This window comes from Tachysurus fulvidraco, chromosome 2 (genome assembly GCF_022655615.1).
Source record: "Tachysurus fulvidraco isolate hzauxx_2018 chromosome 2, HZAU_PFXX_2.0, whole genome shotgun sequence".
In the NCBI taxonomy this organism is placed as follows: domain Eukaryota; kingdom Metazoa; phylum Chordata; class Actinopteri; order Siluriformes; family Bagridae; genus Tachysurus; species Tachysurus fulvidraco.
The window spans coordinates 27,924,265-27,948,325 of record NC_062519.1 but is presented as its reverse complement, the minus strand read 5'-3'; the positions used below and the strand labels follow the sequence as shown (position 1 = coordinate 27,948,325).

Sequence of the window (24,061 nt, the reverse complement as noted above, 5' to 3'; positions counted from 1 at the left end):
TGTGTTTTTGGTGGCCTTAGTAACTACATTTAGTGCCTTTTAAGCATACAGCCCTGTACGTAGGTTAAAAAAGACAACAGAGCATATTATGCTCAAGGGCCCTTAACTCTTTCTGCTCCAGGGTGCTACACCATGGCTGACCTGGTGCTCTGACCCCAACCTCCAAAAAGCTGGGATATTAAAAAAAAAAAAAAAAAGAATTTCACCTGCTGTAATGCATAGCAATAAAAAAGGCTTCTTCTTCTTCTATTAATATGTAAAAAAATATATATTTCTTTATAATATATATATAACCCTGACTAGTGGTTACTGATGATAAAGATAAATGTAAATGAACGAAATAACTACTAAAAAATGGATTTCTAGCCATCACAATAACACTGATATACAGTATGGGCTGGAGTCATGGTTTTAAAATTGACATTTGTTCATGTGGTTGCTGTTCTGATGAAGGCTTATCACCATGATGCATCACAAGGTTATATCTGTTTCATTTGAATCATAAGAGTTTACTGCCTTATAAAAATCCAGGTACTGGAGAGGCTGCATAGTCTACAGTGTGAAATTTAAAACATAGCTAGTGTATTGTGCAGTTCATATCAAGAGATGCTATTGTCTATGCTCAACACAACAATCATACTGAATGACTCACTGATGTTTTTTTCTCATTTTCTGAGGCAGATGTTGCAAAATCTAACCACTGCAGACTTGGCTGTGATTTCCATAAGCATGAGAGAGAGAGAGAGAGAGAGAGAGAGAGAGAGAGAGAGAGAGAGAGAGAGAGAGAGAGAGAGAGAGAGAGAGAGAGAGAGAGAGAGAGAGAGAGAGAGAGAGAGAAATTAAAGGAAGTGCAAACGAAGAATAAACAGATGGGGATAGCGAGAAATTAAAAAGAAAAGAAAACAGACAGTGCTTCTCCCCTGGTCCATCTCTGGAAGCATCTGTGAGAGACACAACACTGTGTCAACACAAAGTCCCTGCTGAGGACAGCCTGTGTACTGCAGATCAACATGTGACACACATATACACACACAAACAGAGTGGGGGGGCTATCATCAAGGGATAATCCTTTTGCATGTGTGTGTGTGTGTGTGTGTGTGTGTGTGTGTGTGTGTGTGTGTGTGTGTGTGTGTGTGTGTGTGTGTGTGTGTGTGTGTGTGTTTATCTGAAAGAAGAAAGAAATGAAGATTAAGATGAGTATGGAGGCTACTGCTAAGAGAGAGAGAGAGAGAGAGAGAGAGAGAGAGGGAGAGAGAGAGAGAGAGAGAGAGAGAGAGAGAGAGAGAGAGAGAGAGAGAATAAGAAAGCATGACTGCAATAACCTGAAAAGACAGAACAAAAGACAAAGGATGACAGAGAGAGACAGTGAGGGAATGACAGGAGAGAGAGAGAGAGAGAGAGAGAGAGAGAGAGAGAGAGAGAGAGAGAGAGAGAGAGAGAGAGAGAGAGAGAGAGATTGACAGCCCACGCTCCCTGGGACATGAATAAACCAGCACAGCATGCACTGCTTCTTCCACAGAAAATGTCTCCATAATCAAACCGTAACGCAGCACTGGAGGAAATGGGTGAGAGAGAGAGAGAGAGAGAGAGAGAGAGAGAGAGAGAGAGAGAGAGAGAGAGAGAGAGAGAGAGAGTTCTGAATGAATCAATCATGACTAATCAGATGCTCTCTTCTTTCTTGTCCCTCTCACTTGTTTGCCTCTCTTGTATGCACACACACACACACACACACACACACACACACACACACACACACACACACACACACACAAAATACCTGAGTGTGCAAGTCGGAAGAGAAAAATATTAAGCCACCACGACTTCTGTTTTGGAGGAGATGGTTTCCTGACAAAATAGGGCACTTTAATATTTATTTATGCACTTGGCCCAAATCCAGACACACACAGATATGAGCGAGGGTGTCAGCCAAGAGCCAAATCAGAAACACCAGATTGGTGTGTAGAGAGAGAGAGAGAGAGAGAGAGAGAGAGAGAGAGAGAGAGAGAGAGAGAGAGAGAGAGAGAGAGAAGACAAACTTTAGAAACACAAAACTCAACACTTGATGTCATATACATGTATATTTTCCCCAAACAGGATAGATGGCTTCTGTTTTTCTTCAGATTTGACACATCGAATGAGAGAAATCACTGAAATTTCAACATCTGAACTTGATGCTTTAATGCTCAACTTTAATGAGAATTTAGAGAGCAGAATTACATTATTACATACATTTCGTTTGCCATGGACACCTCATTGTGTTTTAGCAACAACTAAGATGAATTATCAATGATACAGATTTAACCAGTGAATATCTTTATGTGCTATTTGGTTTTTTTTCTAGTTAGAGGTCTTTTTTTTCTAGTTAGAGGCCTTTAATTAAAAACAGCATAAAGACTGATGCTGTAGGTAATCAGTAGAAAGGACTGGAACTGTGGAATAAAACATAATGGTGAGTGCTGTCACAGGACAACAATAAGCGAAAGGGTGGTGTGACCAGAAAGTGGTGTGAGACCAATGCAAAGTGAAGTTGATACTTTTTTGAATTACAGCATGTGTGGAGGTGTTTTATTCTTCTTATACAACAGTTTGCCAACAATTATATTTCACACCTCATACCTTTTATCCGTTAATAGTTACATTTAGTGTTGTGATTTCACCCAGAGCAGGTTACCACTGCTGTACTTTTTCCTTAATCCTTAAATTATTTAAAAAAAGATTAATAATAATAACAATGTACAGCTTGTCATGCACAAGCTCCCCGTGACCCGAGTAGTTCGGATAAGCAGAAGAAAATGAGTGTGTGTGAGAGAGTGAGCTTGTCGTGCAGAAACCCCCCAAAATATATATGGTAAATCATGTATTTGCCCCAAAATGACTTGAATGTGTGTGATTACAAGCCACTGACATTGGAGACACCATAGAAAAATGTTAAATGTTAAACATACAGGTTCATCCTTCTCCCAGAAAGCTTCTTATTCTTTATATGAAATAACTGTGTTGTTTATGGTAACTTTTAACCTGCCATGAAAATTCCAGATGTAAGTTATGAAAGAAACGTGAGACTTTAACATATTAGAACAAGTGCAGTAATATGTGTGATGTGTGATCTGCCTTGCAGACAGAACTGTTGTTTAAGCCGTGCTGCTTAAGAGGATGAATTCACACCAAATGTACATCAGAACTGAGGTTTCAGTATCTGGTAATATTTTATAGCATGGACACACTAAAAAAAACAGCACGACTTTCCGTTTAATCACTTACCACTGGTTGTTTTTTGATCTTTTCTTGGCCAGTATATTGTGTATATTCTACCTACCTTCATATTATGACAGTTTCTAATGATAACTTATGAATGTAGTGAGTTTGAACCAATCCTGATGTTTGTGTTATATATTGCAGAAAACACTGTTTTTTTCAGATGTAATTTTGCACCCTAAAGTGGTGCATGTGTATTGATCCACTATGCTGAGGTGTATTTTTTATTTTATTTTTGAGAGACTTCATTTTATCTCAGTATTTTATCCCATATGTGAACAAATGGATTGTGGGATAATTAAAAATAAGCATAGCTTCTGATGTTGAAATAGAACATGACTCAAAAAATAAATAAATAAATAAATAAATAACTAATTCACTCACAAAACAGACACATCAGCATCTCCCGTTTCCTCCACTGATCTGATTTTATTTGTAAGGCACCAGCAGCATTTCCTTACTGCAGAAATATCCATTTATATAAAGTAAAATGTTACTTTGTGTGTGTTTGTTATTTCATCCTCAGGCTTTTGTATAACACTGTTATTTTTGCTCTTTAGTTTGTACTATAATCAGAAAAAAAAGAGGTAAAATTTTTTTACAAAGCACAAAATGCTTACAATGCATTATGGAAAAAAAGCAAGTGATCAAGCGGAGGGCAATCAATGATTGGGGAAGAAAAAGAGTGGGGAAGTGGGAGGAGTTTCCAGGGGTGGTAATAATGTCTTCTAAATCAGAATTACTCAAGCTCAGTAATAGAGATGGATCAGTGGACACTTAACGCACTAGATCCATGTAGAACAGAACACATTTACTGTCCCCGACTGCATCTAGGAGATAAACACCTACAATTAATTCATCAGAAGAAATCTCGAAATCCGTCTGGCTACATATCCACACAGGAGCTTGCCATTTAATAAAAAACAAGGGTAGGGGGCCTATTGGAATAATGTATGCGAGTAAGCATATGTAGCAAGTCATCCTCAAGCACATTGGGAAGTTATACAATCTGCCACTTTTACACTAGCACAACTAGATTCCATTAAAAGTCACTTCCCCTTTTTCTTCATGTCAAACCAGGATTTTGTCGCCACAGTAAATCCTGCTGCCTTTATATCCTCTTGAGACCTGAGCTGTGTTGTGCGTTTACATCTCTTTATTATTTACTAGCTTGTGATGTACGTACAAACACATTCATTTGAGAACAGAAAGTGATGTCCTTGTACAACACAGTGGGGTCTCATGAGGATATAAATACAAACTGACAGTGTTCCCAACGTTAAAACGACGTTCAAAGGGTTGAGAACTGGGACTGTTTCTAGGTGTTGTTGGTGGCAGCAGATTAAAATGGCCATTTATGCAGATAGTTAAAGTGATTCTAAAGGAAACACGTGCTCTACAACAAATATATCAAATCAGAGAAATAATAAACAAAGTCACAGCAGTCTTGCATGAGATGTACTTAAATGGCCTGCATCATAAAAAAAGGAAGAAAAAAATGTATACACCTGTACAGTCATTGTTACACTGCAACAAACATAGAGAAGCAGTACATGAACATAAAATGTGGATTTGGTTCCAGTACTCAGTATTCAGTTTAGTTTGTTATTTTTCCTGTCAAGAAAGAAAACAGGCTGCACTGAAAAGAAAGCAAACTCACAGTGATGTCCTGTACATAGACTTCATGCTGCTTGTGCAATGGAATCTAACGACAATGAAAAAAAAAAAAAACACCTCTGACTGCAGGTTTCAGTCACATAAAATGAATTAATACACAAATAGTTTTTTAAAAGTTTAATAAGCAGCTTACTTAGAGCTGACTGGATAAATGTGCATTTCATTTAGATGCATCGCTAATCTCATTCTGCAAAATAAAAGAAAAGGAATTTTTTGTGTAAAGGTTAAAAAGGTTTAAAAAATAAAAATCAGTGATCATGATTGCGGCTGTCACAGAAGATGCTGGTAGCTTACTGCCCCCTATTGGTCAAAAGAAAGAATTTCATTCTGGACAAAAGGCACAACAGAAGACAGTAAATATCAGATTTGCAAAAAATGTAAAGGCTTACTCAGGACCTCTAGAGAAATTATCAAAAATGTTACTTGGGTTTTCTTAAAGAAAACACAATGTGCTCTCTTTTAGTTTTGGAATACGAGGGTCCTTGGGCCTCGTACATCGTGTGCTTTTTCATTTAACTTTTTTTTTTTTAATAACTTGCATGCATCTAACAGGAGAAATCTGCAGAGAGAAAGTGCTTCTCATTTCTCATATACAATTTTTCCACCATAATATTTTTCCATGTATCTCTAGGAAAAACAACACAATTGAACACAATTTTTTACCAAATCGACAGTAATAGATAATACCATTTAAAAAAAAGATCAGATTTTTTTCAAACAGTTGGCCCCTTCACTTGGTGAGAGGGTTAGCTGTTCTGATTAATGATGCTAAACTCTAAATGCTCTCCGTCTACGACAGTGAGAAAAAACAAACACACTTTCAGAATCCACACACATTAAACAGGTAAATATATAGGAAAAAAAACAGGGGCCAGAAAAGTTGTAGGTCATTTTAAGCCTAGCAAATATCACTAATCTACAATCTCTGTATGGCCCTGCAGTGACCACTGATTAACTTCTCTGGCAGTTTAAAGGAATATTTTGAGGGGAAAAAAGTAAATAATTTACACAATTTTTTTGGTATTTTACCCAAACTGTATATTGTAAATATACCTTAGAATTACACATTTACCTGAAAACCATATGAAGAAATTTCAGTAATGATGTGTTCAAAATCTCAGACATGGGAAGCTTTATAATTATCAGAACATATTAATGAGCGAGCCTTGCCCAATTATCTAATTCGAAGTATGTGGAATTATGTAGTAAATATGGACATTCCTTCCATAAAAATGTTAAATAAAAGGGGACCAGATACTCTAGCAATGTTGCTTGGGGCAAATATGTGAACATTTGAAAATGTGTTTGAGTGTGGGAAAGTTAGACTCCATTATTAACATTCCAGCTAATGTCCAGTACAAAACTAAAGAATCAGATCATATGCTAATAGTAATTGATCGGCTAAAGCATTCTAATAAATGTAAAAGTGGGTTTTGTTAAAAATATTCCTTTAAAAAGTCAGTAAGCCACTTCATCATAAGTCACTGCAAGCCATTTTAACTGCTATTTATAGAGTTAATCTACACCCATATCAAAAAATGCTGCAGAAAATCAAGCATGCATTCTATAGTTCAGTTCACATACTACCGCTGACCTTCATTACGTTCAATCCTTTTCCTCTTCATTCTGTCAGCGTTAAAATGTGCACCTTCAAAAAGGTAAAGGATAAAAGAATCTCTTCAGGAGAAAACAAAGTAGGGAGAGATAAAACCGTGCTCAAAGAAACACTGGTGGTGCCTCAGTGGAGCTAGATGGCCATGCTGAGACGAAGCAGAATATGGAATAGATAGCACATAGAGATATATACATATACACTCTGAGAGAGAGGACAGAAAAATAACTAAATATATAGTAAAAATATTTTTTTAAAAAAAAAGAAAAGTGGACTGCTGAATATAAAGCTAGTGGAATGATCAAAAACAAATGATCAAGGTCACAATAGCAATTTACAGCAAATAGAACAAAGAAAAAGAGACAATGCGCTTGTGATGTACGCGAGCACTGGAGGATGAGGTCACAGCCAAAAGCAGAAGCAGAGGAGCGGCGTCTAGTCTGACTTGTCGGCGTCCTCGTCACGGTGCCCGTCTGAGGCGTCTCTGGCACTTTTGTCCTCCTTGGCGAGCTGGGCCTGTGATGCCAGAATGCTGGAGAGAGAGAAGAGGGCAGAGCTGGAGGTGACATTGGGCAGGCCACTCGGCTGACTAAGGCCCAGGGGGAGTGGGGTCACAGGCAGGGCCAGTCCCTGCAGCTGGGAGAGCTGGTGTGCTTGAAGCTGCTGCTGCTTGGAGAAATGAAGACACATAAGCACAGATTATTGCAAATAGTTACGAGAAATGTCATTCCCCTCTTGACTTCAAAGAAAAACAGGTCACTGTCACATCTACACCCACAATAAACTGCTGCAGATAACAAGCATTCATCAGGTCACAGCAAGTGCTTGTCTATCTTCTCATGTTTCATGTTTATTATATATAAACAATGGCTATATTCACATTACAAGGTTCTCTTTAAAATTCATATTTTGCTCTGCTCTATATATCAGACTTTAATAAAAACGTACCTATCCCAAAACACCCAGAATGGACCCTTGGAATTCACACACTACGGTGTTGGTACGTTCCTTTCAGTTGTGCTCACAAAACTAAAGTCATTACGTCTAGGAGAACCAGCATGCACATGCGAAAACTCTGACTCAGAAAGTCGCTAAGGACGTGTCCCTGCTGTCGCTGTCTTTCGAGCTGATTTTGCCACAAAGTCAACACCGGTCTAATTTGAGAAGCTCAGATTTGTGCGTACAAATAGAGTTCTGAAAACATTCTGATCTGAATAATTCAGTTTTTTTTTTATTTGGTTGGTTGTTGTTTTTTGTGTACCTTTAGCAGTTAAGTGAATTTGCAACAATTTTTTTTTTTTATTTCACTGCAAAACAATTTTGTAATTTGAAAGACAATGTTCTGTCCGATTAACACTTCCACCGATCAGCCACATTAAGCCGTTACATCTACAAGAACCAGCATGGGCTCAAACACATTTACAAATTCCCACATTATTTACTGTTTCCAAAACCTCCGAATCCCCAAAAGTCGCTAAAGACATGACCCAACTCTGAACTCTGCGTTTGACTTCCTGCCTTGCCCTGCATCAGAATAAAACTGATTAAGTAGCCTTCATTGCTCACAGAAATTGCATTAGCATACTCTTAAACAAGCATACAGAATATACATAATAGCATAACAGCATGGTAGCATGCATTCTATCACACCAACAAACCGCACAAAATCTTACACAAGCATACTTTTAACATAATTTTATACTAAAATATTCAACACTATTCAATATATTCGGATTTTAAACAAAACTCATTTATGCTGGTAGTCAGACACCAACACGTCACTCTCTTCCTTTCTTACCCGGATAATAGAGTTCATCTCTGGTGGTGTGACCTGCTTGGCTCTTTCTATAGCTCCCAGGACCTGCTGCTGGTGCTGTAACACATTGACACACCGCAGAACTCATATTACAAAATGCATAAGTCCTGCATATCCCCTGTGTCTATTTATCCAACCATCCCTCCACACATCCATCCATCCATCTCAGTTCATCCATCAACACATCCATCAATTTACCACACATATCCTTATCCATATATCTATCTATATATCTTTGTACATTTATCTATCTATCCATCCATCCCATCACACATATCCATCCATCCAAGTACATGTATCCATTCATCTATCTAACACCTACCCATCCATACACCCCCCCCACACACACAACCATCCATCCCAGTACACGTATCAAACACCTATCCATCCATCCATTTCTCCCAATGTCTCTATCCATCCCACAACCACCATCCATTATCCCAGTAGTCCACCATTTTTAACCACTGAACTACCACTCACTCATTCATTCATGCATATCCACCTATCCATTCTACGACACCCATCCATCTCAAACTTATTCATGCATAACCTTCAATTAATTCTACACATCCATCTGTCCATCCATCCTTCTAGACATACTTCTCTCCTCACAGATCCATCCCAGTACATACATCCATCCTCACCCACACTGAGATCAACACAGAACTCAATATTTACAGTGTGGCTGGCAAAAATAAAATAAAATCAATGCATACCTTGCTGAGAGTTTCACAAGAACAAAATTATGAGTTATAACAGATGATGCTATGTGTGGTAAAATGGGTTAAGGATGTGCAGCCATAATTCAGTACCTCTTGAGACAGGTAAGGCAGGACTTGAGCACAGATTGCATTTAATCTCTTCACAATCTCTGCCTGCAGAGGGAACACACACACAAACACATTCTAATCAAGTATGATGTGGAATAAGGGTAGGTTTATTTTACTAAAAACAATTCAGTTTAGCGTAAACGTTTTGCTGTCAGTCGAATGCTTACAGTACATATCTGGAACAATAGTTACATACAATTAGGTATTAGGAGATATTCAAGTTTTTACTATCTGTACAGGAAAAAGTGGTATTGTGCCATCTCCACTTTCTTGTGTATCCAAAGCACATACAGACATCCTGTGAGAAAGGGGTGAGATGCATTTCTGCTGTGGATGCCAGGAGAATGTAATCTACAACTGCTAGCGGAAGTGGCAACAGGACAGGGTGTGCAGAAAGAAAAAGCAAACAAACACCAATAACCCTGTTTCAGTATAGTCCTGGCACAATGCCCTGTCACACTGACACACTACACAGCATGAAAGAGGAACAGCAGGAAAGAGAGAGAGAGATAGTGAAAGAAAGACAGAGAGGAGGGAAGGATGGTGATAAAGGAATTGGCTGAATACAAAACACCAGGTTCTTCTTTGCATTCATATCTGCACTCCTCTTCACCTTTCTCTCACTCTCTACTACAGCCAGTCTGTGGGCACACATATACACACAGGCGTGCACACGCGTACACACATCCGTGCTCTCTCTCTCTCTCTCACACACACACGGCTGTCTGTATTCCTTCCCTCCATATTTTTCCCTGTCCCCCAACGAGCCTGATGAATTGTGCTGGAGGCGGATGCGGTGTGGGACTGGATTCCTGACAGCATGTTCAGGAAGGATGAAGAGGCTGTCACTGTAAAGCATTGTAAATCTCTGTACGCTGTCCCACAAGGGCACAGTCAAAGATAAAGCAGCACTAGGAGCAGTGGACATCAACTGCTGTTCACTGGATTATATATATATATATGTATATATATATATGTATATATATATATACATACATATATATATATATATATATATATATATTTATATATATATATATATATATATATATAAATACACATACACACACACACACACACACACACACACACACACACACACACACACACGTATATATTGTTGTGCATAAATATCTTAAAAGGTTCAGCAGGTTCTGAAACAACTGCATGACTAAGTAGTTGTACTCCTAATAAAGGGGCAAAAAACTGCACACATTATACATTTTATTATTCATAAAAGTCCTTTTATAGAAGGTGACAGCACTTACTTGCTTGTGCATTTCAATGTTCAATCCGTACGACATCTCATAGTACTGTAAAGAGATAAGCAGAATTAGAGAAATATAAACTAGATTTTCACACGTTTCACATGAACAATCCCTTAGTGCATAATGCAATAATTTAGTACACACACACACCACTCTGTCATAGCTTGGACTGGGGAAGGGCACAGGAACTCGATAGGCTATTAGAGGGAGGAGGGGGAGCCGGATGATGGCGTGAGAGCAATACTGCACAGATTAGATCAGATTAAACTGCTGGGTGGTTCAATTAGAAGAGCAATATCAGAGAGCAACATGGAGCTCAGGCCAGCAAAAATGAGATTAGAGAGCAGAGACAGAGAGAGAGGGGGCAGAGTGCAGAAAGAAAGGGAAGGAGGGAGACTGCAGAACGAAAATACAAAATAGCAAGCAAAAGAGAGATATCAGAAGAAGCAAAGAAAAGAGATAAAGGCAGAAAGGAAATGTAAGAGAGAAATAGATAAGATGAAAGCAGGAGGCTAGGGAATAGGGCAGTGGGTGGAAAGCTGTAAAGGCTAGCAGCCTGAAGCTAAGCAAGCCCCCTGCCTCAGATCCTCAGCTAGTTTTTGCTCCAGTTCATTCTGTCTGTTCCTACACCTAATCCAGTGCAAATCCATATGCCTGCCCCAATCCCTATACCTGCCCCAATCCCTAATCCTTTTCAGAAACACTCCTTAAAAATGTTCCACAGATCCACACTGTATTCAAAACCTAGCAGTTCTTCCTAAACCTGCCACAGAATTGCTCCCTATCCATGCCCCACTCACAAAACCTGCCTGAGCTTCACTCCCTATACTACACTACAGCTGCCCCAGAGCCGCACACTACAGCTGTCCCAGAACCACTCCCTAAATCTTCCCCAAAACATGTGGCATACTTACCCCTACCCTAGTCTCTACACTACCCCAGAACCACCCCAATTAAAACCCAGCAACATTCCCTGTTCATGCTCCTGAACTACCCCATACCTGCTCTAGAAGCATTCCATTACCCTGCTTTAGAACACGTCCAGAAACACTCCCTACACATTGTCTAGAACAAGTCCTTGTACATGTCCCCGATCCTTTCCCTGGCCAAGGTACAGCTCTACTACTTGTTCATGTCCTTGCACCTCATCCTGACCCAGCTTCAGCTCCTCTGTCTGCTCCAGGCCTGCTTCAGCTCTAGCTCTGAGAACAGGCGACAACAGTAGCACTTACCATGATATAATGACGCTGCATCTCCGACTTCTCACTGGCCAGTTTGTCACATTCTAACTTTAGACTGTAAAGAACAAGAGTTTGTTTATTTCCAATAAGCACATAGCACAGGAAGATATCTTTTTCTCTTTCAAGCTGGAATATGAAACATTTCCAGTCTGAATCACACAAAAGCAACCCGAAAAAATATGAAATAAATAAAACTAAAATAGATAAACATGAACAAATGTTTATAACCTTGACATCCAGTTCATCTGAGAGTCAACAAAAAATAAAACTATACTGAAGCCCTGAAATTTAAATTGCCATATATGGTATACATTGAACAAAATCACATTGAACAGAAATCAAAGCTTGCAGTCAAAAATATAATTTAGCTTACAAAAGTCTTACATTTTGGCATTTTTCCCCCTAGCTATAAAACGTAAGGTGGCTTCGCTCTATAACTCATTCCTCACACATTTCCTTAAAAAAAAAAGGCCACCAAAACAAAACAAAAAAGCACCCTAACATACTTTGGAGGTTGCCATAGCGACCATCCTCCATGCAGAAGGGTACCTGTGATTGGCCATAGCAGCCCCTGATTGGCTGTGGTTGCTAGATGCTTTCGAGGATGCTGTTGGGGGTTTAAAAAAAGGAGGGTGGGGGTGCAGAAAAAAACCCCACTACACTGATGTAGTTTTATTGCTGTTTCTTTTCGCCTCCAAATCGCTTCTGCTGTCATCCTTATTTTGATTAATGTATTCCCTGATCTATTTATGCACATGCATGGGGGGAGCAAAGGCCTGTCTGGGCTCTGGAGACAGCCCGCTGTACATTTCCTTTAAAAGGCTGTGCGCATCACATGTGTGTGTGAGAGTGAGAGAGAGGCCGTGCATCTCAGCTAAAGTCAGTAGCAGGAGAGTGAAGGTCTGAATAGACACAGGAAGTGTGGGGCCCTTTTCTTCTAAACCACTCACATGTAAAAAGGAGGGGGCTAAACACCAGCGCTCTTGTTGTCATGGGAATAAAGAGGAGGAAATACCTTTAAAAACAAGATACTGAAAATCATTGGTCATGCTTATTATGTTGCACTGGGTTTTGGGTCCTGTTTCTAAGACGTCACAGCATAAGACAAGAGCGAGCTCACAGACTAACACCCTGTAGCAGGTGTATGCCCAATTCTTTGTGTTCAAATGTCCATGCTGAACATTCTGAAATTAACTGTACATCTATGGACTGTACTGTAAATGTGCAGGGAATAAAAACAATGAAATCTTGAGAGAGAATGAGAAAGAAAGAGCACGATTAGAGTTAGATAGAGCAGTAAGAAGCACCTGTGATATTGTGCTTGGAGGAACTGGAACTCATCTTTAATGCGGTCACAGGAGTCTGACGTCGTGAACTTCAGCTGCTGTGATGAAGCCTGTAATCAAAGTATTAACATTCAGTCAGTCAGACGCCTTCACCCCCACTGCTCCAGTACATGTGTGAAACACACACACACACACACTCCTATGCCCTGTTCCCTAACACACATTAGCATGGTTAATGGCACGCGATTCAAAACATCATTAGGAAATTGCACCACTTCCAGAATTTTCATGAGGCTTCTGAAGAATATTACACTCCAAAACCTAGATCGCATAGGAATTCCCATGTGGTAGACCGCTGCCTCCGCTAAACCATAAACCTGTCAATGCCTTTTCCAAGATATGAAAATTATGAAAAGAAAAAAATCCCTGTCAGTCAACTGTCAGTCAAAACAGATCATCGCTAAATTCCAGGTGTATTACATGTGAGGCACTTACAGCAGATATTATTTCCCCTGTCTCTGCAAAAAAAATTCCAGAAGGAGAAAGAGGCCAGATTATGACTGGAGAGATCTGGCTCCTTCTGCCATGGATGCTCAAGAACACCAGGTGCCATGCTGGCAGCACTCCCATAAAGTAAACTGGAGGCCCCTCGGATGTTTTTGACAGATTTTCATGAATACAGACTGCTCTGATTTCAATGGGATACAACCTTGTGAAAATCAGTCACCTCTTCTATATAATGCTTTGACATTGTGGGAAATTAACCAAAAAGCTAATGAGCTAGAGTTTAAGCACACAGGCAATCAAATTCAAGTCAAGTGCCTCTGCTCTCATTAACAGTCTAGAATCCCATGGGCCATGTTACCTATTGTACTGCCCAAGGGTTAAAATAAAAAAATAAAATCACATGATTCTCGCATCTTTTCCATCTGTAATCATACCAAAAATATCGTGTTAAAACGGAAAGATTTACAAAAGGAAGTGATTTATGAAAGATGGCATACAATTTGTTTTCTTTTTAATTAATTGTCATGTGAACTGCAATAAAACAGAACAAATGTTAAAAAAGAAAATTGCATCTGCTATCATCACCGAAATCCCCATTTGGTTCCACAGCCACCACTCTGCTTTACTACATTCTGAACAAGAGAGATTTCTGGTTTATGACACACTTATAACTGCTAAAAGCTTGGCTCTGACTGGCCAGATGATGTTGATTAATTCACTGGTAATTATTCTGTCCGCAATGCAAATCAAGGATTAATATTAAACGCTCTCGTTTTAAAACTCAACGACTTTCACAGGAACTTACATTGTGGACTCGCATATAAACGTGTTAAAAAAAGAACTAATCTTTGATAAGGTAGAGCTGCTGGAAGGAGTCAGAGGTTGAGCTACAACTTAAACTGTTGTCTGACACGGTAAAGTCTTCTGAATGGAGGGCTTTACACTTTGCGGTTTCCTGGGAAGATGACAAGCTGCTCTTTTTTCATCCTCACATATTGTACGTGTCAACCTGTTTGCACATTCCTGTGTATCTTAATATTTAAGACTACAGTTTCATGCACACTATTTTTCATCCTATATTTAATTCCACAGTGTACATCATCTTTTATATTTTATTGTTTACTTTTATTTCACTCTTTCATAGCTATATTTTCATCTGTGTTGTATTTTTTAATAATTGCACTGTCCCTGGAGCAGACCTGACTCACATTTCACTGCTGGTTACATATGTTCTATATAATTGTTTATGTGACAAATAAAAATCTTGACTCTTGAATAAGAGAAAATAATTAGGGGTGAGTAAAGTTGTTATAAGGCAAGTGTTACCTTGTTTCATGAAAAATACGACGACAATAAACACATATATAAATGGTTAAGATGTGCAATGTGTTGCTTTTTAATGAATGAATTAATTGGAAAAACTGCTGTGGTATAATGGAAATAAAACACCGAGATGTCTTGTTATAGGAAAATAATCGACTTTGAAGATATAACAGTAAAGGCATTACAGCAGGATATATCGCAACACGCTGCTGTTGATGCTTTTCTTAGAACTGCACATCATCTTGCGTTTTATTCCTTACTTATGTAATCGTGGGTAGAGTGGCATGCCACTTTGGGTGATGATGTTAATCTAACACTCAAAACAAAGTAAAAACTAGCTGTAAATATGTCAGAACACCCACTCTCTTAAATACTGTGGTTATGCATGTAGCAGTTTTGAAACAAACAACATTTTAGGGTATTCATGAGTTGCCAGCTGTGGTAGGAACATCTCTACCAGTTGGCAAATTTCTACAAATGTTTTCTTCAGCCAAAACCCTAGGGAAAGTGGAACAATAACATCTAGAGGCTAAAGGCACACCAAGGGTCATACAGCTTAACATATAGCTCAGTATGCAGAGGAAAGCCACAGCTCCATGACTGAGGCGGCCCAGGAAACTTAATTTCCTGAGAACAGTGGGGTATGGAACCAGCTCGAATTCTCAGACGTTAGCAGTTGATAGCCTCGGGTGAAGTATTGAATGGTGGAAAGCTGCAGGTTGTGCCACCCAAACAATAGGGGCCTTCAGTAGCTGCTCTCTGTCCTGGCAGCTTTGGTAAACGAAACTCGGGATCAGCTCAATTCAAGGCTGGGTGCTACAGAAAACGGGCCAGAAAGCAAGTAACAGAGAAACCAGGAATCAGGCCATGAAAGAAGGAAGAAGTGTGGACTGACTGACAACATTCCAGGTCTTTAAAAGAAAAGTCTTTCACGTGCAGATGAAGAAACTTACCAAAGTTAACTTAACCTCTCTCTCTCTGTCTCTTTCAAACACAACTCAAAAAAATAGGACAATTCCCTAATTTGATTCTTGCTCCTCTGAGATGCAATTAAAGCATTTAAAGGTTTTATGTGCTGCTGGGCAAATTGAGTATCTTCAGCAGCTAAATGAGATTCATCATTCCAGTAATTTACTGTCAGTCCCTGACCCTCATCAGTTAAAAGGATTAAGACCCTAATAAACGATTCCAAAAAAAAAATCCCTTTAAACTTTTGAACACAACCGCAAACTAAAAAACAAAAATAAAGACTCAGGAGATTAACGTGATGGGAGAAAGTGATTCTGGGTGACGCCAGGCGCATTTCTTTAGCGGAACCATTCATATTCTCCCTCAATCGAGTTTTATTCGAAGACAAAGCACAGGAGTAGTACATTTAATTTCACCTCTGCTCCTGGGGCAGTCGTGGCCTAATGGTTAGAGAGTCTGATTCGTAACCCAAAGGTTGTGGGTTCGAGTCTCGGGCCGGCCACGACTGAGGTGCCAAGGTACCGAACCCCCAGTAACTGCTCCCCGGGCACCGCAGCATAAAAATGGCTGCTCACTGCTCCGGGTGTGTGTTCACGGTGTGTGTGTGTGTTCACTGCTGTGTGTGTGCACTTTGGATGGGTTAAATGCAGAGAACAAATTCTGAGTATGGGCCACCGTACTTAGCGTATGTCACGTCACTTTCACTTTTCCGACACATACATTTGTGGTGAGAGTATTTACATGTGAACAGGTATTTTGATAACCATCTCTAAGTTCCTGCCTCAATGGTTATCATCACTAAATGTTTGCTTGTAAACTGGCAAATGACAAAGTGACAGTTGTGTAGATTGTTTCTTATATATCTTTTGTAGCGCTTTAATACCTGCTCAAGTGAAACAGAAGACGTGACGAGACGTGACGGTCATCCGAAAATATTCCTAAATACTAAACACCTATGACAAATAGAAAATGTTCAATATAAACTTAAAGCATAGACTCAGACTGGAGCCTTCCTGAGCTGCTGCATGGGATGGCTCTGTAATCCAGATGAGGGATGGAAAGATAATCCTGTTAAGCATGAATTTGTGTTGGATGACTCTCTCCATGGACCTGCCACACACACTAATAGATGCCACTACCCCACTTTACCATACTGAGCCTCTCTGGTCTCTTTAAGTGTCTCTTTATATGCATGGCTATCTACTATACTAGAGGCACTGGAGTTTGATTAACTATTTGCTATAAGCCTTATTTTGTTAGTACAATTTATCTTACTAATTTAATTAGTTACGTTTACTTATTTTATAGCATACATGCTACTTCTCTGAGACATTTCTCAACAGGTTGCTAACACGTGACCTCAGTTTTATTATTTTGCCTAGATTTTGTTTCATTCTTAACAAATCTGTCAATGCTTAAATAAAGAAGATTAAGAACTGATAGAATAAGTAGTAAAATAAAAAAGTGAGCAGCCACGACGTTTCAAAGTTCAAGTACCTTCAAATGGGGGAAAAGTTGTCTTATTATTGTTCCCAAATGAATTAAATTAATACATTTCTTTTTGTCCCTGACAGTAAATGAATTTTTAATATCACTGGAACTGTTACCATTAGTAAAATTGTTTTGCTGATTGGAAATGTGCCATCTCTTAGTCTCACAAGTTTCATATCATGGTATCTGAGGTCACACCTCTGCTGTAACATGTAGCCCAGCATAAAGCGTCAGAATCTGAACTGAACACAGCAGCCGAGATGCAACCTGCTCGTATGTAGGCTTCAGTTATTGTTTTACCCGTCTCACAGATTACCGTTTGAGTAAACATTGTTAAAAATGTAATCAATCGATCAGACCTGCAATCCAAAAAAGTAAGGAAAGAGAATGACCTAATACCTACTAGCTTTATGTGGAGTTGGGAAAAGTGTAATAATTTACCAGCTCGATTGCAAAAACTCAGCTGGATTTTGGACTTTTATGTGAATCTGCAGTAAAAGTTTCTCAATTTTTAATCGATTAAAAACAGAAATAAATGATTTCTACTTTATATTGTAATCAATATTTAAATGTTTTAAAGATCTGATTTAATGCCAACAAATCAAGTTTTGAATTAGTGAGTATCCGGATGTTTTTTTTTTTGTAAACCCGGGGGCTTTTGCAGGATATGAATGAACTGAAACTGAATGTATGAATATAGACATTTTACACATTTCCTGTGTAAATGTTCCAGTAAGTGCAACCTGAATACATTCCTTAGTATCCAGTGTATATAGATAGATTAAGAATAGTAGAATAATCATAAACTTGTTTGTTTCGCTTAGTTGGTATTAATGCATTTACCCAGCAAACTCACTCACTGTAAACTATTGTATTATGTAAGCTGGCACTTTTTTAATCTAGTAAGTTACCAGGCAACCAAACTAGGAGACTGTGAGAGATTTTAAACTGAATGTGTAGTTTGTTCACCAGTCTTTGTGAAAAAGCTTCCATATAAATAGGTGTAAATTAGTCTGCTTATATACACTGAAATTTACATAAAGGTGATTGAACGGTTATTACATTTTGTAATAATTTTCTTAATACTGTTATAAGTGATGTACATGCTTTGACAGTACTGCAAAAAAAAAAAAAAAACCCCACACATTTCACTGAGTTTAAAAGGGAAACGAGGCAGGACTATATGTTATGTGCTGCGTGTCATCAACTCACAGGTTTAGAGGCCAGACACTGAGTGCAGATGGCTGGCTTGGTGTGATTTATTAGATTACTGACCGAGAGCCTTTGATCGTGACTGATGCTGTTACGGTTTTAAAAAAAGAAGAAGAGAGAAATCCGCAGGTCACAACCTCGAGATTGCTCTCAGCCCATGAAACAAATAAATCAGAAATGAGACTCCGCGCTTGAAGCTGAAATAACGTGTGCAATCACGTCTCAGAAAGCCACTGCCAGGCAGAATGCAGATAAACTCAAACAAAGAACAGATATTCATAGCTAAACGCTGCATTAGCATCCCACACGGCAACCTCCTCCTCAGGGATTTGCCTGTGTGCAGCAGCAGGCTGGTGATGAGCTCCGGGCGGTGCTCTGGTAAGCTTCTGTGTTGCCTTTTCTAAACAGGGATTACAAGGCAGCATGATCGTTTAGAACTTCCAGAACAAGGCCTGGAAATGGGTTAAAGACACGACAACGGCTGAATCTCAGCCACAGACATGGCTTAAACAACTCTGTGTTCTTCAAACTGAACTGACTGTCAGCTGTCTGTGTCGTTATAACACTTTATATACAAATCCTCAGCGTCACCTCAGGTTTAATATATACGTTGTCAGTAAAAGACTAGAGGCTGGGGTGAACAAATCTGTAGTCTGACTGATCAGGACAAGGGGAATACAGTTTAGGAATATCAGTTATTTGTAGTTCAGTAGGAAAGCAGTCCCCTGCATTCAATAACCTGAGATATTAAAAGCCTCTTCACTTTCACAAAACCAAAGCTCTTATACATACGTATATGAAACAAAACAAGCTTAATGCACCTTGATGCTGAACCATTCTGAATCCCACCACCTGATGTACTACACACACTGTCTGATTAATTACCTTCTCCAGATGAATGACACCTTTTCCTGATTCTCAAAAAGTATGTTTGTGGAAACAGTGAGGACAAAGAAAAAAAGGGCAATGCAAACATGTCGTATCACCGTCCTGCTAGCACAACATGCAGTCACCTCACGGTTAAACACGAACCAGATGGATACTGGTGACTGTTTCCGACTCAACCTTCTACAGAGATACATATTTGTGACTAAATAAATTGTAAAATTGCAGTACCTGGAACATCCTGATGATTATTTTTCCCCAGTCACCATGTCATCAATCAGCCTCTTGTTTTTTTTTTTGTTTGTTTTGTTGTTTTATTCATGTAGTGATTGACATTAAAGATTTCCATTGTTCCTGAAAACTGCTAACCTGCCCATCTCACTACTAGCTGCCTATTCAGGTCTCTGAGTTATTTAAGGTCTTAATCATTTTTGCCTTAAAATGAAATGATAAAAAAAAATTTAAACAAGTAATTCAAGAGATTCTTGTAACAGTTATTGACAATAACTTGGCCGAGTTACTGATTTAAACATCATTTAAACTTTTTTCTACTTTACAATAATAAATAAAACACAAATACACAATAAATTATACTTGAATAAAATATTGTTTATAAGCAATGGGTCACAAATATTGTGTTTAAAGTTCAAAGTTAAAGTTTAAAAGTGCCTAATGTTAGACAAAAGACATCAACATGAGCTACTGTTTATTGGAGCCTGATTTCAAATGAAAACAATAAATAAAAAAAACAGCCAAACAAAAGTCAGTGCTGAAAATCAGACTAGTAATTTGGCAGAAACTGTAGAGAACCAGGAGTGTGTCTGCTCTGATATCAGTGCTTCAGTGAGTGAGAACTGAAACACAGCAGTCCAAACTGCAAAGCAGTAATAAAAAAACTGACATTTAAACACACTGGTTCTCTGGAGCACCTTCATCAGTCAGTCACTGGCACATAAATTACATCTTGTCTGTATACGTTTAAGTCATTTACAAGTATGCTTTGTATTTATTTTACTATCCAAGAAAATAGTATTTGTTGTTGTGAACATTTTGTTAAGCAGCAAAATTAGGAACAGAGAAGTGTTTGTGCCAGAGAACGGAAAGTTCTCAAACGACTCCTAGACCACTATTAAAATAAAACTGTAGATCTGTGGGCTGGTGACCAAAAATATAGCACCTCTGCAAAATCATCAGTGGGTTGTTACTTTTTTTTAGCAGGCATTGCTAATTTAATTTCCACACTGTCGCACGCTTTGGTGTTTTGGCTCTTAAGCTGATTGAAATTCAAGAGTTCATAAAAAGATTCATTGGTTCCCTGAAACTGCACCAGGATCACTTTTGAACATAAGAACAAATTGTTGGTTAATTTTTTTTTTTTTTGAACGAGATGCTATTTTTGACAATATTGTACGAGTTGTTACTCATAAAAAGATCATCGTGGGAACTTAAAATCTCAGTACGATAGACCAAATACATGACACTATTTGTGGTTAATTTAGCAAAAAGCTATGCAAGAGAACAGTTTCAGCATCACTGTTACCTTTGAAGAAAAGAAAATAATCAACAGGACAAACAGAGGCTTAATGTAAAGTCGCTGCCTTTTTAGCTGAAGGTGACAGATACAGCACAGCTCTGCACACAGTAACAGCCAAGAGCCATTCAGGGCAGTCTAAGTAAACACCATCTTTGTCAAGAACGGTGAAAAGTCATTGCTATGGAGCCGTGGCAATAACGCCCTTCTCTTCATCATCATCTCCTCTGGCCAGGGTTCAGGCAAGTTAGATTCAAGATAGTGATTTATGAGATCCCTGTCTGCCCTTAGAGCCACAACTAAGCCGCTTGATCCATTTATTACTGTTTTCACAAATTCGGTAATCGTAGTATGTCTGCGTTGCCAGCCAAACTTTCCAGTTATCAATAGGTCATCAAATTACCAATGCACATCTATTGTACTGGCAAGAGCAGATATTGTGATTCTATGTCCTATGATTATGATAAAAATCCAGTTACACTCACGCAGCCTGGTAAACCAGAGGCAACATTGATGTAATGAAACGCAAAACTTACTCTTAATCACAATTTCTAAGTGCAGCTGCAGGATGCTGTACATTAATCAAAAGTGTGCTTCTGCCCTGTGCAATTAGTCCATTATGGAAGTGTCTAACTTGTAGTTGAAGTAAAACCTACTGATGTTGGTAGACTAAGATGAGCTTTTAATAAACAATGTCCCTGAACATGTAACATTAAATCATGGACAGTATTTTTATCATGTTTCAAACAAGCAAGGAATTCTCTACATGTCCATTTTCTCTACAAAATGGCAGGACCTAGGGTTACAAATACATCGTATATCGTACACTGTCTGAGATTTAGACCATATCATTTCAGATGAATTTCATTTGTATGCAAAGGTTTGGGGATCCCTGGACCAAGCACATACATTACTGTTTTTATAAAGTGAAAAGTAATAAACGTTATTATATTTTTATTCTTTTAAGTACATCAATGATGTCATGTGCAAATGTTTGGTCACACATACAGTTGTAAAGTCTCAGAACCTAATCAACTTGATTGTCTTTATAAGACTCGTTACTCTGTGCAGGAGTCATTAAGATCTATCTATCAGCTGATGAGTGTTGAATAAATTCTCAGACTTTTCAAATCTTGTGCTTATACTTAACGACCATTGGCTCCTCTAAGCAGCCGACTAAGCTGAAGAATAAGAAAATAAAGCTACCTGATGCCTACAAAGTCTTTCCATCTCAGAATCCACTGAATCTTAAGTAGCCTAGTAAACCAGAGTTCATGCATTCAATGATAGTCTTAAGCACTTTTGTACGTCACTCTGGATAAGGGCGTCTACCAAATGCTGTAAATGTAAACGTCCGAAACGGCATTAAGTTATGGTAGTTATGAGGAAGTCTGGAAGTCAAAACAAGATGTGTATCACAGAGAAACCTCTCAGAAAAGCAAACATGCTGATACAGAAGCGGTGGTGCAGTTTTCCACTCTGCAGTTCTATTTGCACAAATGCAGTCTGCATGGAAGAGTCATCAGAAGGAAAACGTACCCATGACATCATCACAAAACGCAAACCAACATATCGGTATGACAGACATTTTGGAAACTATATATATAATATATATATATATATATATAAAATGGAAATTGAGTGCTGTAGACTGACCAATTAAAAATAGAACTGTTTCACTAAAGGCGTGTTTGGGGGGGGGGGTGAACTGAGATTTAATCTGTTAATGATGTTTTATTCACATCATCATCATCATCACTGTGTCATATGATTTATTCAGACTCACTGCATCACTGACTAGTCAACATTTAAACTGTGACAATGTTTTATTACATTATAAATGATTGATGTGTTATGTATCGTGTTTATTACCATGTAGGTGTAATAAACACTCACACAGACACAGTGTACATAGAAATAAAGTGGTAATAAGACCAGATGAGCACTGAAATGACATCCACAGAACAATGACTTCTAGCTCAACACTTATAATTACTGTGTTTGTTTTTAGACAAGAAACTAAAGGTTGTGTTTTTTTTATTGCAAGTGTTACACTTACTTCTCATCTTAAGCCCAATAGTTTTTCGTTTTTTTTTGTCACATTCTGCTGCTTAAAACTACTTTTTTTGAATTATTTATTTTTATTTTTTTATTTAAGGTGCTGTAGGTTGTGCAGGTAAAAACGAATAATAAAACGACACTATAACTGTATTTTATCCACATTTACATTGTTAGACTCGTTAAAAGTTCACCTGGAGGAGGACGCTAGCTAACTAGCTAACCAGCTAACCAGGACGATAACAGGTTAGTTAGCCGATTAGCTTCGCGTGCTAATGACATTTTTTTTCTACAGCAGGCAGAAAGCGAAAACAAACCACTCACCGAGTGCCTGGATTGTGGAAACATCATGACAGTTTTCTTCTCGAATCTTTACGCAGACGTTTTAGAGCTGAAAGCGTGTGAATTGTGTGTTTTGCTCCTTCTTTGTTCGGCGCTATGTAGCGGATGGAGCAGGCTAAGCTAAGCTAAGCCCGCTAACAGCGCAGCGGCTTCCAGGCTTCGGTCTCGTTTCTCTAACTGGTTTCTCTGGAGGTATCATTCGGCATTGGGGAGGGGAAAAAAAGCTCGCAAAAACGACCCGAATTACGTTGTTTTTACTGCTGAAATGGTGCCTGCCAGCTCCCTTTTTAACCACAATCCCAGCAGCGCTGTTGCTCAGATGCGCTTCAATGCTTCTTCTCTGCGTTGGTGGGATTGTGAAATGAAGGCGCTTGGATGTGCGCGCGCACACACACGCGCACACGCACGCGGGCGCGCGCGCGCGCGCACACACACACACACACACACAAGCACGCGGGCGCGCGCGCGCACACACACACACACACACACACACACCTACATGCCTGCACAGGTCTCTTCTGTCAGTTTAAAACCAGGGACCACACAGAATTAAGTAAAACGAGGTTAAAAGTTAAAAAACAAAAATCCACATTTATAGATAAGGGCGTGCGACACTTCCAAGATTAACCGCAAGGAGGCGACAAAAACTAGAGTGGAAATGAAACCTGAACTTTTGCCTCCAGAAAACTGAGTGTTCTTTTTACCTTAGGAACACATTTCAGATTGGTACTAACATGATCTAAAGGTACTTAATTAGA

The 24,061-nt window shown here is 38.9% G+C and overlaps 1 protein-coding gene across 2 annotated transcripts; it reads right to left on the bottom strand.

Moving 5' to 3' along the window:
• Nucleotides 1–4,698: 4,698 nt before the first annotated feature.
• tle5 (TLE family member 5, transcriptional modulator) lies at nt 4,699–23,675 on the bottom strand. Of its 2 annotated transcripts, none has more exons than XM_027169800.2 (7): nt 23,286–23,675; nt 13,007–13,095; nt 11,691–11,754; nt 10,459–10,503; nt 9,173–9,235; nt 8,343–8,417; nt 4,699–7,213 (listed from the first exon to the last, which is right to left on the bottom strand). In XM_027169800.2, exons 1-7 carry the CDS (start codon nt 23,310–23,312, stop codon nt 6,980–6,982), a joined length of 597 nt encoding a protein of 198 aa, XP_027025601.1. In that variant the 5' UTR covers nt 23,313–23,675; the 3' UTR covers nt 4,699–6,979. The 2 variants fall into 2 exon arrangements, with proteins under 2 accessions (XP_027025601.1, XP_027025602.1); XM_027169801.2 differs by having other exon boundaries at nt 4,699–7,210.
• Nucleotides 23,676–24,061: the final 386 nt, after the last annotated feature.

What these genes read in the sequence shown, in the direction of transcription:
- tle5 (XM_027169800.2), bottom strand. Translation starts at nt 23,312, where the DNA reads ATGATGTTTCCACAATCCAGGCACTCG. An exon ending in TGCCTTACCTGTCTCAAGAG is followed by an intron (nt 8,418 to 9,172) that starts GTACTGAATTAT and finishes AATGTGTTACAG; the next exon opens with CACCAGCAGCAGGTCCTGGG. An exon ending in AGATGAACTCTATTATCCGG is followed by an intron (nt 7,214 to 8,342) that starts GTAAGAAAGGAA and finishes CATTTCTCCAAG; the next exon opens with CAGCAGCAGCTTCAAGCACA.